The 13,498-nt window shown below is 48.6% G+C and overlaps 1 protein-coding gene across 4 annotated transcripts in view; it reads left to right on the top strand.

Moving 5' to 3' along the window:
• The window catches only part of LOC128785187 (TOG array regulator of axonemal microtubules protein 2-like), an 82,349-nt gene that overhangs the window by 61,344 nt on the left and 7,507 nt on the right, over positions 1 to 13,498 (top strand). For all 4 annotated transcript variants that reach the window (XM_053937477.1, XM_053937478.1, XM_053937480.1 and 1 more), the window contains 10 exons: positions 892 to 938; positions 2,883 to 3,152; positions 3,895 to 3,983; positions 4,420 to 4,570; positions 5,217 to 5,378; positions 7,140 to 7,272; positions 8,964 to 9,069; positions 9,798 to 10,033; positions 11,544 to 11,696; positions 12,651 to 12,768. In XM_053937477.1, coding sequence (XP_053793452.1) covers positions 892 to 938; positions 2,883 to 3,152; positions 3,895 to 3,983; positions 4,420 to 4,570; positions 5,217 to 5,378; positions 7,140 to 7,272; positions 8,964 to 9,069; positions 9,798 to 10,033; positions 11,544 to 11,696; positions 12,651 to 12,768 — 1,465 coding nt within the window. The remainder of the gene's footprint in view (positions 1 to 891; positions 939 to 2,882; positions 3,153 to 3,894; positions 3,984 to 4,419; positions 4,571 to 5,216; positions 5,379 to 7,139; positions 7,273 to 8,963; positions 9,070 to 9,797; positions 10,034 to 11,543; positions 11,697 to 12,650; positions 12,769 to 13,498) is intronic.

Raw genomic sequence — 13,498 nt, forward strand, 5'->3', positions numbered from 1 at the left:
GGAACCAGGAGAATATGCTTGGGCAAATATTGCCTACTGGAGACGTGTCTGCAAATTCAGGTGCTGCTTCAGCAATCATCAGGTGTAAATTCACTGTGCCTGGGCCTCCACTGTGAAATGAGATCCCCAATAAATGTTGGGGTATAGATGTATAATCAATTGATAGTTAATATTTGTTCTGGGCTTCAAATCAGAGAGGGCAAGGTGCTAGAGAAGAGGCACAGGACTGTATCTGATGGAAAGTTATTGGCTTGGATATGTGTGAGAAAATGTAGCTGTCATTCTTATCCCAATGGCAACACTAAACACGGAGTCATAGCAGTCTCATTCCAATTGAAACTCTTCAGTAGGGCTTTTAAAGTGCAATCTGAATATCCTTCCCTAGCAGCCGAGTTGGAAAAAGCCATTTTGTTCTGGAAAGAGCCAGGAGGTGTAAGATCATTCTCAGGAGACAGCAGTGCTCTGACCACATGTAACACAAGGCTGTCATCAGAGAAAGGCACGAGCAGGCAAAGTCAAGCTTTGGCAGCAGTACAAAAGTAGCTGCCCTGCATACAGACTCGTGTCTCAGCTCAGCAGCTCTTGCTGCTTCAGAGAGGCTGTTGGAGCCACTTGGCTCCACAAGGAGAGGCAGCAGAGCTGGGGAGTTGTGATGCAAGTTGAAGAATGACTGCTGCGTTTCAGCCAAAGCTTGGCCAGCTCTGTGTGACTCCAGCAACCGAAAGCCTAAAAACAATTAATCAGCTTTGCGTTTTGTTGTGTTGATGTGTTGCATTTCCTCCTTCACCAGAGTGACCATGCTAAGTAGGTTTGCCTCCTTTCATGATGCGCCCATTCCATCCCTTCTCTTTCTACCTCCTCATATGTTCTTTTGTCCTCCATTTTCTCAAGGACAAGATCCAACAGCAGAGGCCAAGACAAGAACTCTCAGGATGCAGGTAGGTACAGGAGATGTCTGTCCTAAAATGAACATTCTAGTCTTGACTCAGGAATGACATTTGGAAAACTTGGTTAAAACATATTCTTTCCAAAAGTTTTTACAATTAATTTCAATTCCTTGATGGGCTCAGTGGACTCTCCCACAGCCCACTCATTGGGAGTGTGCTCTGGTCGTGCAGTGAAAATTCCTTCAGTGTGAAGTGTTGGGTGGTACCTTGGGGCCCTGGAAATGCAGCGCAGGAAAAGGAAACATTCCTCTCCATCCTGATCATGGCTTTTATGTCCCTGCAGCCTTTCTAGTGTCACAATCAGTAGGGAAAAAGAAGGCATTTAGCAAGATACAAGAAATGTTCCAACTCCTTCCTCCTGCCCTTGGGGGAGAAAACCTTTCCTTGGGGCAGTTTCTGAGCTGAAGCCTTTGCGATCTGAAGGAGATTCATGGACATTGCCTGGTTTTGCCCTGGTAGAAACAGGGAAACCTCCTATGATGGAAAGTCCTTTGGAATTTTCCAGTGAGGGGAAGGAGACTGCCAAATGGATGCAGCCTATGCAGGGTCTGAGTTTGACATCCTCTGACAGCACAAGCCGAAAGCCACCTAGGGCAGGTTCACGATGTCACATCTCTTCCCCGGCTCTCTCTGCCTGTGTCAGTGTTGCAGGCTGAGGCTGGCGGAGGAGATGCCTTCTGCCTTGTCCTCCCTCCCTGCCTTGCCTGATCCTTGACAAGCAGCACTGTGCCAGACAAACTGCGGCCTCTGGTGCATCTGGGTCAGCCAATGCTGTCAAGATGAAAGCCTCAATGACACTGTTGTTGTTCCTTTGCCATCTCTGCGTGTGTAATGATAGGAGAGGTAAGACTTGAAGAAATAATTCTGCTGATGTAGAAAAAGGGATCAGATCCCCATGTCCCTTTTCTCAGGGTTAGTTCTGCCATATCCTGGGCATAGCCACTTTGGAATGACTCCTTAATGCCTGATATGTATCTGGAATGCCTAATGCAGCTAGGGTGTAACACTGCTCAGTAAGGTGACGTTTTTGCGGGATTCATTCTGGACTAGAAATTACCTATCTCATTAAACTTTACCAGCCTCACTTTTCTTACTGACCCCAGCATTCTACAGGGTGAAGAAACCCAGTCTTAAGACGCTCGTACTGCTTGGCTGCCATATGATTTTATCCTCTGTGAAACCATGTAAAGAATTAGTTCTCTTAGTTCTAACAGCTCTCTTGGAGAGTGTTTCAGAATGACCTGCCCTCTAGTCTTTCCACTGAGAAAATTTTGAATTGACAGTATTAGCCAAGATCAGAAATATTTTGTGGCCGGTCATGTTTATGTTGGGTTTGGGTGTCTCAGCTGAAAAGAAAGCAGGGAATAAAGCCCTGGAACCCATAAGTAGAGCAAAAGTGGAACTTTTGGATGACTGCTTTGTTCCCTACAAACACTGCCTCGCTGAACACTGGGCACATCTAAAGGAGAAAGCAAAGCTTCTTTTCCGTCTAACACCTGGTGCCATTGTTTGTTTCCCAGCACTTCCTTTGTTGGAAAGAGTAATAGAAAATTCCCAAAAGTGCAAAACCCAGCCTAGGATTGAGTGGGACCTAGAGAAACAGAGGTCTTGAAAACTACTTTTGAAAACAATTCCTTCCTAGACAGAATCCCATTCTAGAGACCACTGTGAATTTCCAACTGTTTGGAAGGAAAGGGATCCTGTAGTAGTGGGGAGGCAACAGACAACACATAAAGGAGTAGAACCCATCTCTCCTGGCTTGCCAGCTCCATATTGTTCAGAGAAATTAAACAGATGCTAGTTTCATGAAAAATAATAAACCAAGCAATCTTTTCAGTAACTAAAATATGCTTTGAATTCCTCACCCATTAGATGGGTTGATTGTAAAGGCATGAGTTCAATTAACTGGCTTCTTCTCTTGTACCTGAATTACAGCTTCTTCTGAGCCTACAACAAAAGCCCAGAGGAAGAAGGGAAAGAGCTCTTGGTGCAAGATAGGACCTGGGATGCCTCTGTTCCCAAGCAAACTGGCAGACCTGTTTGGCTTGGAGACCTATGTGCCGAAGGCTGCCCCTGGGAATGGAGGTCTCGGCTCCCGGCCGGCTCAGGGGGCCTTGGCCCAGGAGCTGCGGAGCAGCGCTGGCCCCAGGGTCACTGCCAGGGAGGACAAGGTGAAGGCTGAGCATGGCTCAGCGTCACACAGAGGTAAGGGGGGAGCTGGGCCCTTCTCTGGTGGGAGGAAGGGTCTTGTGCCAGCCTGGAGAGCCTGTGCACATTCCCAGGGAACAGCTGTGCCCAGCATGTGCCCCCTGCAATGAGCTGTGCTGCTCCCAGTGCCCCATGGAGCTGTAGGGCTGCTCAGCTGTGGGGCAGGGAGAGGAAACAGAGGGTGCATCTCATACAGTTAGAATGAAAATCCTTGGGGGAAATGCATGATCTAGTGTTAAGAACACAGTTCACATTTGGGTAACACTCCCTCAATACTAAGCTTTTCTTTGAATGTCCTCTACAATATTCCAACAAAGGGAAGAAAATGTTGATCTAAAGGCATGCAGGATTTAGAACACGGGGCTTCTTTCAGGACCCAGAAAGAAGATGTTTACTAGAATCAGCAGGAATAAGGGCAGATAAGAATCTCTGTCAAGAGCAATCTCCATCTCTGCCCTTCTCTATCAAACACAGAGGCTCTCCAGCATCCAGGGGCTGTGGCCTTCATCATGCAGCAGGTTTCAGTCTGCTGGCCAACAGAGTAATGTCATGGCTGCTGCCAGTAGCCCATCCCTTGGGAGAGGGTCGAGGCATATGGACCTTGCTGCTCTCCATCCCAGTCACTGCGTCTTATGGGAGCTCTGCAATCTGGAAGCTGTCTGGCCTGTTGCCCAGCACGGCATTTTTGGGGGCTTGAAGTTTGCCAGAGATTTACAAGAACCTTTGCTTCCTTTACCAGGCCTCCCACTGAGCCAGGCCAAGGAGATGGATCATCCCACCAGTCCTGGTCTTACCAGTGACAAAGAGCTGAGGGACGTCTTTGGAAATGTAAGGGATGAGGACAGGGATGAGCAGACTTCCATTCCAGTGGCTATTTAGTACTTGGCCCAAAATGTCACTGAAAATCATAATCTTCACCTCTTTTATTCTCCTGCCATGGCCTGTAGGAACTGAACTGCCTGCTCACTGGCCATGTGAGCTCTTCCTCTGTCTTGGGGCATTCCTCTGACTTTCATGCTTCAAGCAGGGCTTCCTGACATAGGTTGCAGTTGCAGCAGTAGAAGGTTGTGGTACTGAAGTGTTCCACCTCACTGTGTGTAATTGCCAAGATGAGGACAGGAGACATTCCTCTGAAACTATTGGAATGCATATGGAGCTACAGTAAAGCCTATGGCACTCTCTGGACTCTGTGCTCCTGATGAGATGTTGTGTCTGGTTTGTGTGTCTCTGCTTACAGTCTGTGATGTATTTGCATTGCAACTAGATCCGTGCTGCTTTGTGGAAGTTGGCTGAAGAGAACTTAGAGCCGAAGGACGTGGAGCATTTGGTGGAAGAGATGAAGAAAAGTAGACAAAAGGAAAGCTTCTTGCAGCTTCTTCCTGACACAGTTGAGCCCGGGGATGCAGCTGAAGCAAGTAAGTGGTGGCTACACTTGTGGTGGTCCTTTTTGACCACTTGCTTGCCCTTTGCACATTGCTGCAATCAGACTGGGGGTCTGTTTGGCTTGCATCTGAGTGGAAGCTTGCATAGGATTTATTTCTGTTTCCCAAAGAAAAATACAGAGGCATGAAGTGTCTTGCCCATGGCCTCACTGAGTCACTAGCAGAATATATCAGCTTCCCACCTTCACCTCTAAAGTCTTGCAGAGTAGAAAATTCTGTCTAGCAAAGTTCACTGGGGCTTCAGACTTTCTTCTGGAGGGCAGCCTCCAGGGAAGCTGAGTCCAAAAGAATGCTTTTCAACCAGGCTGCAACCTGGAAGAAACAAAATTCAGTGCCTTCTAATGAAAACACCAGAGATGAAGATGTCCCTGCTCACAGGGGTTGGACTAAATGGCGCTTGAAGGTGCCTTCCAACCCAAACTCTTCTCAGATTCTGTGATTCTCTGATCATTGGCCCATCTTAGTGCTATACTTGGTATTAAGTGGTATATCATTGTTATACTTGGAGTTCTTTGGGATAACAAAGAGATGTTACCCACCTCCAGCAAGTTTCCTGGCCCTTTCCATCGTCACCTTATCCAGCACCCTCCACTTACAAGCTCCTCTTTGGTCCCTGCAGCCTTTAGCCTACCGCCTGTCAATGGCACAGCTTCTAGAGTGCAGAGAAAACACCCTGGTAGTGCCTTGAAGAAGAAGGTCTTGAGGAAGCAGGACAACGTGCCCTTACTGCCCAATAAGCCCATCATCCATGGGGATGGCAGCTTCCCACGCAACTCCTCAGGTAAGCCTGCTCCGTGGCAGATTTTTCCTGCACGGGTTTGTCCTTGCACAAGGAGCACAAACTGCCTCCTGCCTGAGCCAGCACAGCTGGCATCTTGGGTCCAGAGCCTGTCCTGAGAATGAACAGCAAATCTACTTTTGAGTTACTCCAGGTTGGTAGTAGTGCAGTTCTTAGAGATCCATTGGAAAGTTGAGCTGAATGAAGTCATGGTAAAGGCTGTGTGTAGCAGATGACAGGCAGGAGGGGCTGCCTGGTGCCCCCAGGCCATTTGCTGCCTGCAGCAAATACACAGCAGGGAGTCCCTAGTGGCTCCTGTCTCTCCTTTGTGGGTAGCCCGCCTGTACTCTGATCCCAAGGAGAGTGAGATAAGAAGAAGGGAGCTAGGAATGATACTTGGAATGCTCTTTTCTAGTGATGCTGCTTCCATGCTCAGAATTGACCAGAACTAGCCTGACGTGGCTCTCCATTCACAGTGAATCTAGATGTGCATGTCTACATACTTCTGCAGTGCCATCACTGATGTCAGTGACTGGGCTACATCAGTGACAGCCAGATTAGCTCCCATCTGAATATTTTTTGATGTTATGGTTCCTCCATACTTTGTGAGAACATGCAAGGTAGCACAAAACCCCTAGAGTCTAGAGCAGGTCATCTAGATTCTGTGCAATATTTATACTCCATCATTTTAGACAGCTCAAATGTATTCACTTACACATTAGAAAATGAGCTTTTGAGTGCACAACATGACATTTTTGATTGACAGTGCTTTTGATGAGAAAGGGGTTTCATAAGAAATGCATTTATCATCTGATTTTTCTCATACCTTGTAAATTTTTTTCCTTACCAACAAATTCCTTTAAGGCAAACCCAGTCAACTGATTAACAAGAGAGTGCGTCTGACAACAATGTGCATCTGTATTTGCATATTTTTATCCTCAGAGTGCATTTGGAAGGCTTTCTCATCAACTGTCTTGTCTGGATATTGCATTTTTCCACAAGAGAAAGCTTAGAAACTGCTGAGTTGGCAAACACATCCATTAGATGGCAAATACAATTCACCTCAGCATCTCTGAAATACAGCCAGTGTGTACCTCTGAAAGAGGACAGGTTCATGGTGCTTGGAAAGAATCCATGAATTACTCCCTTCCCAACAGTAGGCTAAAATCTATATGCCCTTAGCTGCCTGCTGTCTAGAGTATTTGAAGTCATTGGGAACAGAGGCACTGTCAGGTGTGAAGGGTCAGGTATGGCTGTTCCCTGGTAGCTGCTCTGTGGGGATTCAGCCAGGCCCAGCAGGGCTGGGTTGCTCAGGCTTGGCTCGGTGCCGTCACGAGGCAGCTGCAGGTCTCTCCTCAGGGAGTTGCAGAGTGCCCCTGTCCTCAGGGCTGGGGGAAATCAGGGCACTGAGACAAGAGAGGCACCTGAGGGGTTCCCTCCTGGGGTAGCCCGTCCTGCTGTTGGCACTGTCTGGCAGGGAGTGGGAGCTCTGAGGCCGCAGGATCCTGCCGCTGGCTGTGGCAGCTGTGGCACTTGGGAGCTGGCACTGTGGGGGCAATTGTGAGGTTTAGCCTGGAGCTGTGCCCAGCTGGGGGAGGCTGGGAGAAAGCAAGGAGCCCCAGGAGCCAGACAGCAGGGAAGTCTCTGACCCAGTGCCAGTGTGTGCCACATGGAAGCCTGGCTGGCAGATGGGGCTGCAGGCCGCTCCATGGCGGGGTGCCTTGCCCGGGGCTGCAGCGACCATGGCCGACCCTCTCCTTACAGTGACCTCGCAGACGGCCACTGGTGCTGAGCGCCGAAAGGAGCCGCTCCGTGGGAAGGGGCAGAAGGACACAGCCTCTTCAGACCCACAGCAGTCCTTGCTGAAGGCACTCTCCTTGCTCGGCAGCGATGACTGGTAAGAAAGGCCCCGTTCACTCTGTGTCCCTCTTAGCGTTAAGGCAGGTTAGAAGCGTGTCTTGCTAGTGCCTCTGAGCCCAGAGAGCCCAGAGGGCCAAAGGACACTGGTGAAACCACTGCAGAGCAGTGAGAGGGTAAAGATTTGACAGCAGCCTTTTCTTGGCCTTGCTCTGCAGCAGTGCTCCAGCTGCAGCAGGTCCAGGCTGTTTCCTCGCTTCACCTGCTGCTCCATGGGGCTCCAAAGGAAATCTTGAGGGAAGAGAGACAGCTCTGGAACAAGATGATTTGCTGACTGAAGGGCAGAAGCAGGATGGCAGCAGTTTTGAGTGCACAGATTTGGCTGCCTTGGGCCACTGGCCCAGTGGGACTGAGTAAAATTTCTCTCTTCTCCCACTGCTGACAGCAATGGCAGGTGACAGGGTCTCCCTGTCACCTCCTGCATGGGAGTCCCAGAAGCAGCTCCGGGGAGTTCCTGTTTCTGAGAAATGGACTGAGCTGTGCTTTCAAGTCCCTCAGCCTGTCATTACTCCTGAAGGGCTCATGGCAGAAGAGAAGGAAAAGGAAAGAAAATCCTCTAGGAATCTTGCACTTTTGGAATTCAACTTTTTCCTTCTCACTGCTTCAGATGGGCTTGAGATGTTTTGCCAATACTCACAATGCATACCAAAATTATACACAAGCAGAAGGAGGCCCAGAGGTGATAACCCTACAAATGTTAGGTGATATTGGTTTTCTTTTTGGTGTCTTTTTGATCACACCCTGGTGGATGCTTCGTTCACACAGGGATATGGCCTCCATTCACACTGGGATAAGCATGAAAAATCTGCCACAATGCATCTCCTTGTGCAGTCGCCTTTGCTCTGCCCTTTCTCTTCTGCTTTCTCTTCCCCATTTCTCTTTGCTGCCCTGGGAGGTGCAGAGAGCTTCTGCAGCTGTGGAGGGTGTGGATGACACCCAGGGGTGCCTGTGGGATCGGTCACCAGCCCTGTGCTGCAGCCCTGATGCCTCACAGACCTTCCTCTGGCTCAGGGCCTGCAGAAAGCAAGTGCTGGGGGATGGAGTTGTTTGCAAGTTTTAAAGGACATGTTGCTGTTGTGGGGTTATTTTAGCTAGGGGAGTTTTGGGAAAAGCCAGAGTTTCAACAGTTCTCAACCAGAGCTGGAATCTTCTGGGACATCCTGCTGCTTTTCTGGGGAATGTGTGTGGTGGAGTGGGTGACACACAAGCCTAGACTGAAGAGGGAAGTTCAGCTCCAGAGTGCCAGTGCAGACTCTCACTGCTGAACTGCCTGCTGGGGCTGACAAAGAAGGAAAATGCCCCAGTAACAGCCCAATGGGACTGTGTCTCAGGGACAGGTACAGGGAGGTGACAAGAAACAGCAGCATGGCCCGGTCTCACAGCTTCTAGGAAGCACTGACAGAGGGACCCCATGTGCCGGAAATTTCAGAAAGCCTCTCTTCTTAAACGGCCACAAATGGACTCTCTGAAACCCCTCTCTTTGCCTCTTGGATTTGTGTATGCTTTTGACAGCCACACCATCCTGTGGCTATGCATTCCACAATTTCATTGAGTGCTCCTTGAAAAGCACCTCCTGTGCTTTGGGTGAGCTGCCAGCCTGGTCATTTCAGAGCGTGCTGCCTAGTTCTTGGATGGAGAGAAATAGCAATCTTTTTGTTACTTGCCTTTCAGGGAGCTGAAGGAGAAGGCACTCTTCAACATCAAACAGCTGGCCGAGTCCCATTCAGCAGTCCTGCTTTCTAGACTTCGGGATATTTGCATGGCAGTTACCAGCGAGGTGAGAACATTGCTCTGAATTGTTCCCCTTACTTCATGCATGGTGTGTAGAGTAGGTATGTGCTTGTTCATCTCCATGTGTGCTCAGGGTGCGTCTTCATTTCTGGTTTTAGACCTTCTATTTCTAATGTCTGTCAGCTGTCTGTAGGATCTGTGTGTACATGTAGCTGTATTTACTGGTAGGTCGGGTATCTGACACTTGTCTTTGAGTGAGGTGCCTTTATAATGCAACGTGCAAATGCAGAAACTGAGACACTAATGACATTATTTGCCAGAATCCCAATCTCTGCCCAAGCTGTAATTCAACACAGCAAATTAGTCTGTAGACCTGAGGCTGTGCTTTCTGTTTCCTGGCTGAGTGCTTCAACTGTGGGCGTTGCTTTCTGGAACAGGAGCACCTGACTCTTTTACCTTGATGACTTGTGCCTTTATGATTTGAAAGCAGCCCTTGTTTTAATTTTCTAGTAAAAGGGCCTAAAATCAAAGCAGTGGACCTTTTAGAAGGATTGAGGAGAACACTTTAGGGAATTTCTTTTTCTTAGGCCTGCAGTAAGCAGGTCTGAGGTCAAAATTTGTGCCAGAGTATGCGCTTTCTGTGCTTGTGCTCTTATTGTGCTTTTATGTTCCTCTGGACACAGTGGGATGTGTTGTCATTTCCTGGGACTTCTGTTGAAGGCAACTGATTTCTTTTCAAGGTGATTCTTACGTTTCCCCTCATGACTTCCCCAGGTGACCAACCCCCGTTCCAAGGTGTCCTACTCTGCAATTGTCACTCTGGGAGAGTTCTTTGCAACCTTGAAGAAGGACATGGACTCTGAGGTGGATCAGGTTGCTCCAGTCCTTCTCCAGATGGTGTGGAACTCCCCAGAGTTTGTTCAGAAAGCAGCCAGGCAGACCCTGGGGATCATGGTGGAGAATGTGACTCCTGCACGAGCAATGCCTGCTCTCATCGACAGGGGAGTCAAGTAGGTTCTTCCTCTTTTAGTGATATTCTTCACCTTCTAGTGTGTGGCTGGGGGAAGGGATGAGGGAAAGAATGGGAATGGTGGGAGGGAAGGGTCCTGTATCCTGCATCTTCTGTGATCTCAGTGACTTGATTCTCCCATCAACCTCATTCCTTTCCTCTTCTCACCTATTTCTGCCCTCCTGCGGCCTATTCTCAGAATCACAGAACTGAAGAATATGGGGAGTTGGAAAGGGCCCTTCAGGATCACCAAGTCCAGCTCTTGGCTTTGCACAGAAAAGCCCAAGGGTCACACCGTGTGCCTGAGATTCTTGTCCAAATGCTTCTTTAGCTCTGCCAGGATTGGTGCTGTGACCACTGCCCTGGAGAGCCTTTTCCAGTGCCCAAGCACCCTCTGGGTGAAAAGCCTTTTCCCAATATCCAAACTAAAGCTCCTCTGACTTGGCTTCCTGCAGCTTCCTGGAATTCCCCCAGTCTGTCAGATGTTCCTAGACATGGTGAACCGTGGGGAAGTGAAAGTGCCTGCAAATGCCAAGGATAGATCCTTGTGCTTTTGTGGGAAGAGGGACAATTGCAATTGCAGCTGTCAGCGCTGTTGGATATTTCACAGCGCTAACCACAGAGGCCCTGGGAAAAACCATGTCTCCTCATGATGCCATTCAGCTGAGAAATAAGGAGGGTACTTGCTGGTGCGTGGAGCACATGGGGGAGAATGTGCTGGGTGTGGCACAGCCTGCACAGCAGGCCCAGCTCCTGCCAAAAGGAGTCTTGTACGACTGTCCTGGCCTTAGAGCTCTACTTTCTATTCAAACTGATGTTTCATGTTAGCCTTGAGATGATGAATTGCACCTTAACAGGCTGAGTGCCATGGGACAGCTGAAGCAAATGCTGCCTTAAGTGTTGGTGCTGGGCCTGAGAGTTCCCAAGAAGCACTCTCTAGAACAGGACAACCTGGCTAAAATGCCTGCCACCCTTTCCTCAGCTGGGCAATAGGGTAAAACACTCAGATTTATCTGTTGCCAAGCCTCACAGAAGAAAGAGGCTGCATGGCTGGATATTCTGCAACTTCACAGCCTACAGCGTCTTTTCCCTGCATTTGTTTTTTTCCAAAGGTCTGCAGATTTGGGGAGAAATGGGTAGAAAGAGCCTCAATCCTGCTGCAGCTCTGTGTAGTGGGTGCCCTCTGATGGGTCCACATGAATTGTCCTTAATTACTTAATAATTCATATGTGATCCATTCCTTTAATCTTTCTCAGAGAAAATAGTGTGGAAGAAATTGAGTATCAGATGGTGCAGGGAGACTGAATTCCTCCCTCTTCCTTGCAGGCAGTCCTGCTGTACAATGCTAGCTTTGTGTTTATCTGAGGACAGAACCTTCTACAGGTGTCTGAAGCTGCAGGGAGAACCCAGGCCTCCTTCCCCCAGCAAGGACAGGGAGCAGGCTCTGGCCAAGGCCTGTGCTGCTGTTGCTCCTTCTCCCTGTGCCCCAGGGTTTGCTCTCCTCTTCCCAGGAGCCACCACGCCCAGGTGCGGAAGTGTGCGGCCAAACTCCTCCTGTCCTTGATGGAGAGAATTGGAGTCACAAAGCTCGCAGACACACCCAGGGCTGAGAGGCTGGCACACGTGGCAGGGATGCTTGCTCAGGACTGTCACCAGGACACAAGGTAATGATCTTCATTTCAGCTCCTAAAACAGGAAAACCCTTTCCTGTCTGGCTAGAAAGGTAAAACCACAAATGAGTGGAAACTAAAGGAAATAAGAAGTGACCTCACTGTGTGGCTAAGGGGCATAGACTCAGTGAATATGCTGAGTTGGAAGGGACCTGTCAGGGCCATCCAGTCCAGCTCCTGGCCAGGTGCAGGGCACCCCAAGAGTCACTCCACGTGCCTGGGAGCATTGTCCAAACGCTTCTTGAGCTCAGTCAGCCTTGGTGCTGTGACCACTGCTCTGGGTTGCCTGGGGAAATGACTGGAGTGGGTAACCTGCGGTTGGCCAGCAAAAAGGTGCATTGCCAACTTCCTGTGTCTTGAAGGATTCTTTACTGAGGTCAAAAGAGCTCCGATTAGCCAGTCAAACAGTTTTGTTTGGCCTTAGGTGCACAACACAAAGCCAAAGTGTTGGCTAATATTCATCCTAGAAGGATCCCAAACATCTGTTTCTCATTAAGACTTCCCTAGAAATATTTCTGGGGTTGTTAGCCAGTGGATTCAGTCTTTCTAAACCCCTTCTGCAATGCTGTTATCTGTGGCTCAGTGCCCTGCAAATTTCTTCTTGAAGAAAACTGTGGTTTCCTAGTTTTGCTTGTTCTCTGGGAACACCCACAGTTTCAGACTGAAATGGCATTTTTCTGTGGCCCCACATTCTCCTCTTGTCTCTTGTGTTCAGCTGACAACACTGTGCAGTGTCAAGTGGAGGGAAATCTCCCTCTTTGCTGAGTAGGTAATGCCTTCTCATGCAAGCATTGCACCTGATGAGTTTAAGGTATCAGCTTCTTATGTTAACACTCCTCCTTTGTTCACTTTTCTTTTGTTCCCTTCCTACCTGCCCTCCTTCCTGCCTTCCACCCTCCCTCCCTTCCTCCCTTCCTTTCTCCCGTCCTTCCTTCCATCCTTCCTTAGGCATTATGGACAGGAGATGGTGAAGATGTTGCTGAGTCACCAAGAATTGAAAATGCTTTTGGAACGATCTCTTTCCACCCGTGACCTGGAAGATATCCTGACAAGAATTAAGAAGAAAGTAAGTGCTAGGCAGGAGAAATGTCTCCTTTCTGCAAGTATTGCCACTGCTAATATGAGATCAAACATACCCAATCTGTCTTTATCTCATTCCTCTTCTGCTGAATCATTTTGCACCTGGGAATGAGCTGTTAATCCTCAGCCTGTTCATCTGCAGGCCACAAAGGAACTGATATTATTAGGGAAAAAAGTGGGGCTTGGAAGATTTTGAATATCAGTAACAAAGAAGAAAGGCAAAGAGGAGAAAATGGGTCTACATTTAAGAGTAAGGCCTCCACCACACTCTCCCTGCTCTGCCCCCAGTAAAGCAACTAAGTGAGAATAGAAGATTACAGAGACTGAAGATAACAGTGTCTTTGCAAAAGACACCAGAAGTAGTAGTACCAAGAAAATTTCCAAATATACTACAGATGTACAAGTCAAGCCTAGTTACTACAATTACTAGCTGTCTTTTGGGAATACTGCCCTGCACTCAAGCCCTGTGGAGCTGGAAGAAGCTTGGTGAATCCAGCAGCATCCACCAAAAAATCCTTTGTTTGTTTGGAGGGGGGATTTTACTTCTTTCATTGAAAATATAGAAGGGAGTGTGCCTTTGTGCAGGAGCAGGGAGAGTCAGTGTTGAACCAAATCAACTTCCAGCACAATGGGCTGTCCCCCGAAGAGTCCAATTTTTTTTGCTGCTTCCTTTAGAGCACTCGTTGCCTACCAGTTTGAATTTTCCTGATTTATGC

Source organism: Vidua chalybeata, chromosome 3, assembly GCF_026979565.1.
Source record: "Vidua chalybeata isolate OUT-0048 chromosome 3, bVidCha1 merged haplotype, whole genome shotgun sequence".
Classification (NCBI taxonomy): domain Eukaryota; kingdom Metazoa; phylum Chordata; class Aves; order Passeriformes; family Viduidae; genus Vidua; species Vidua chalybeata.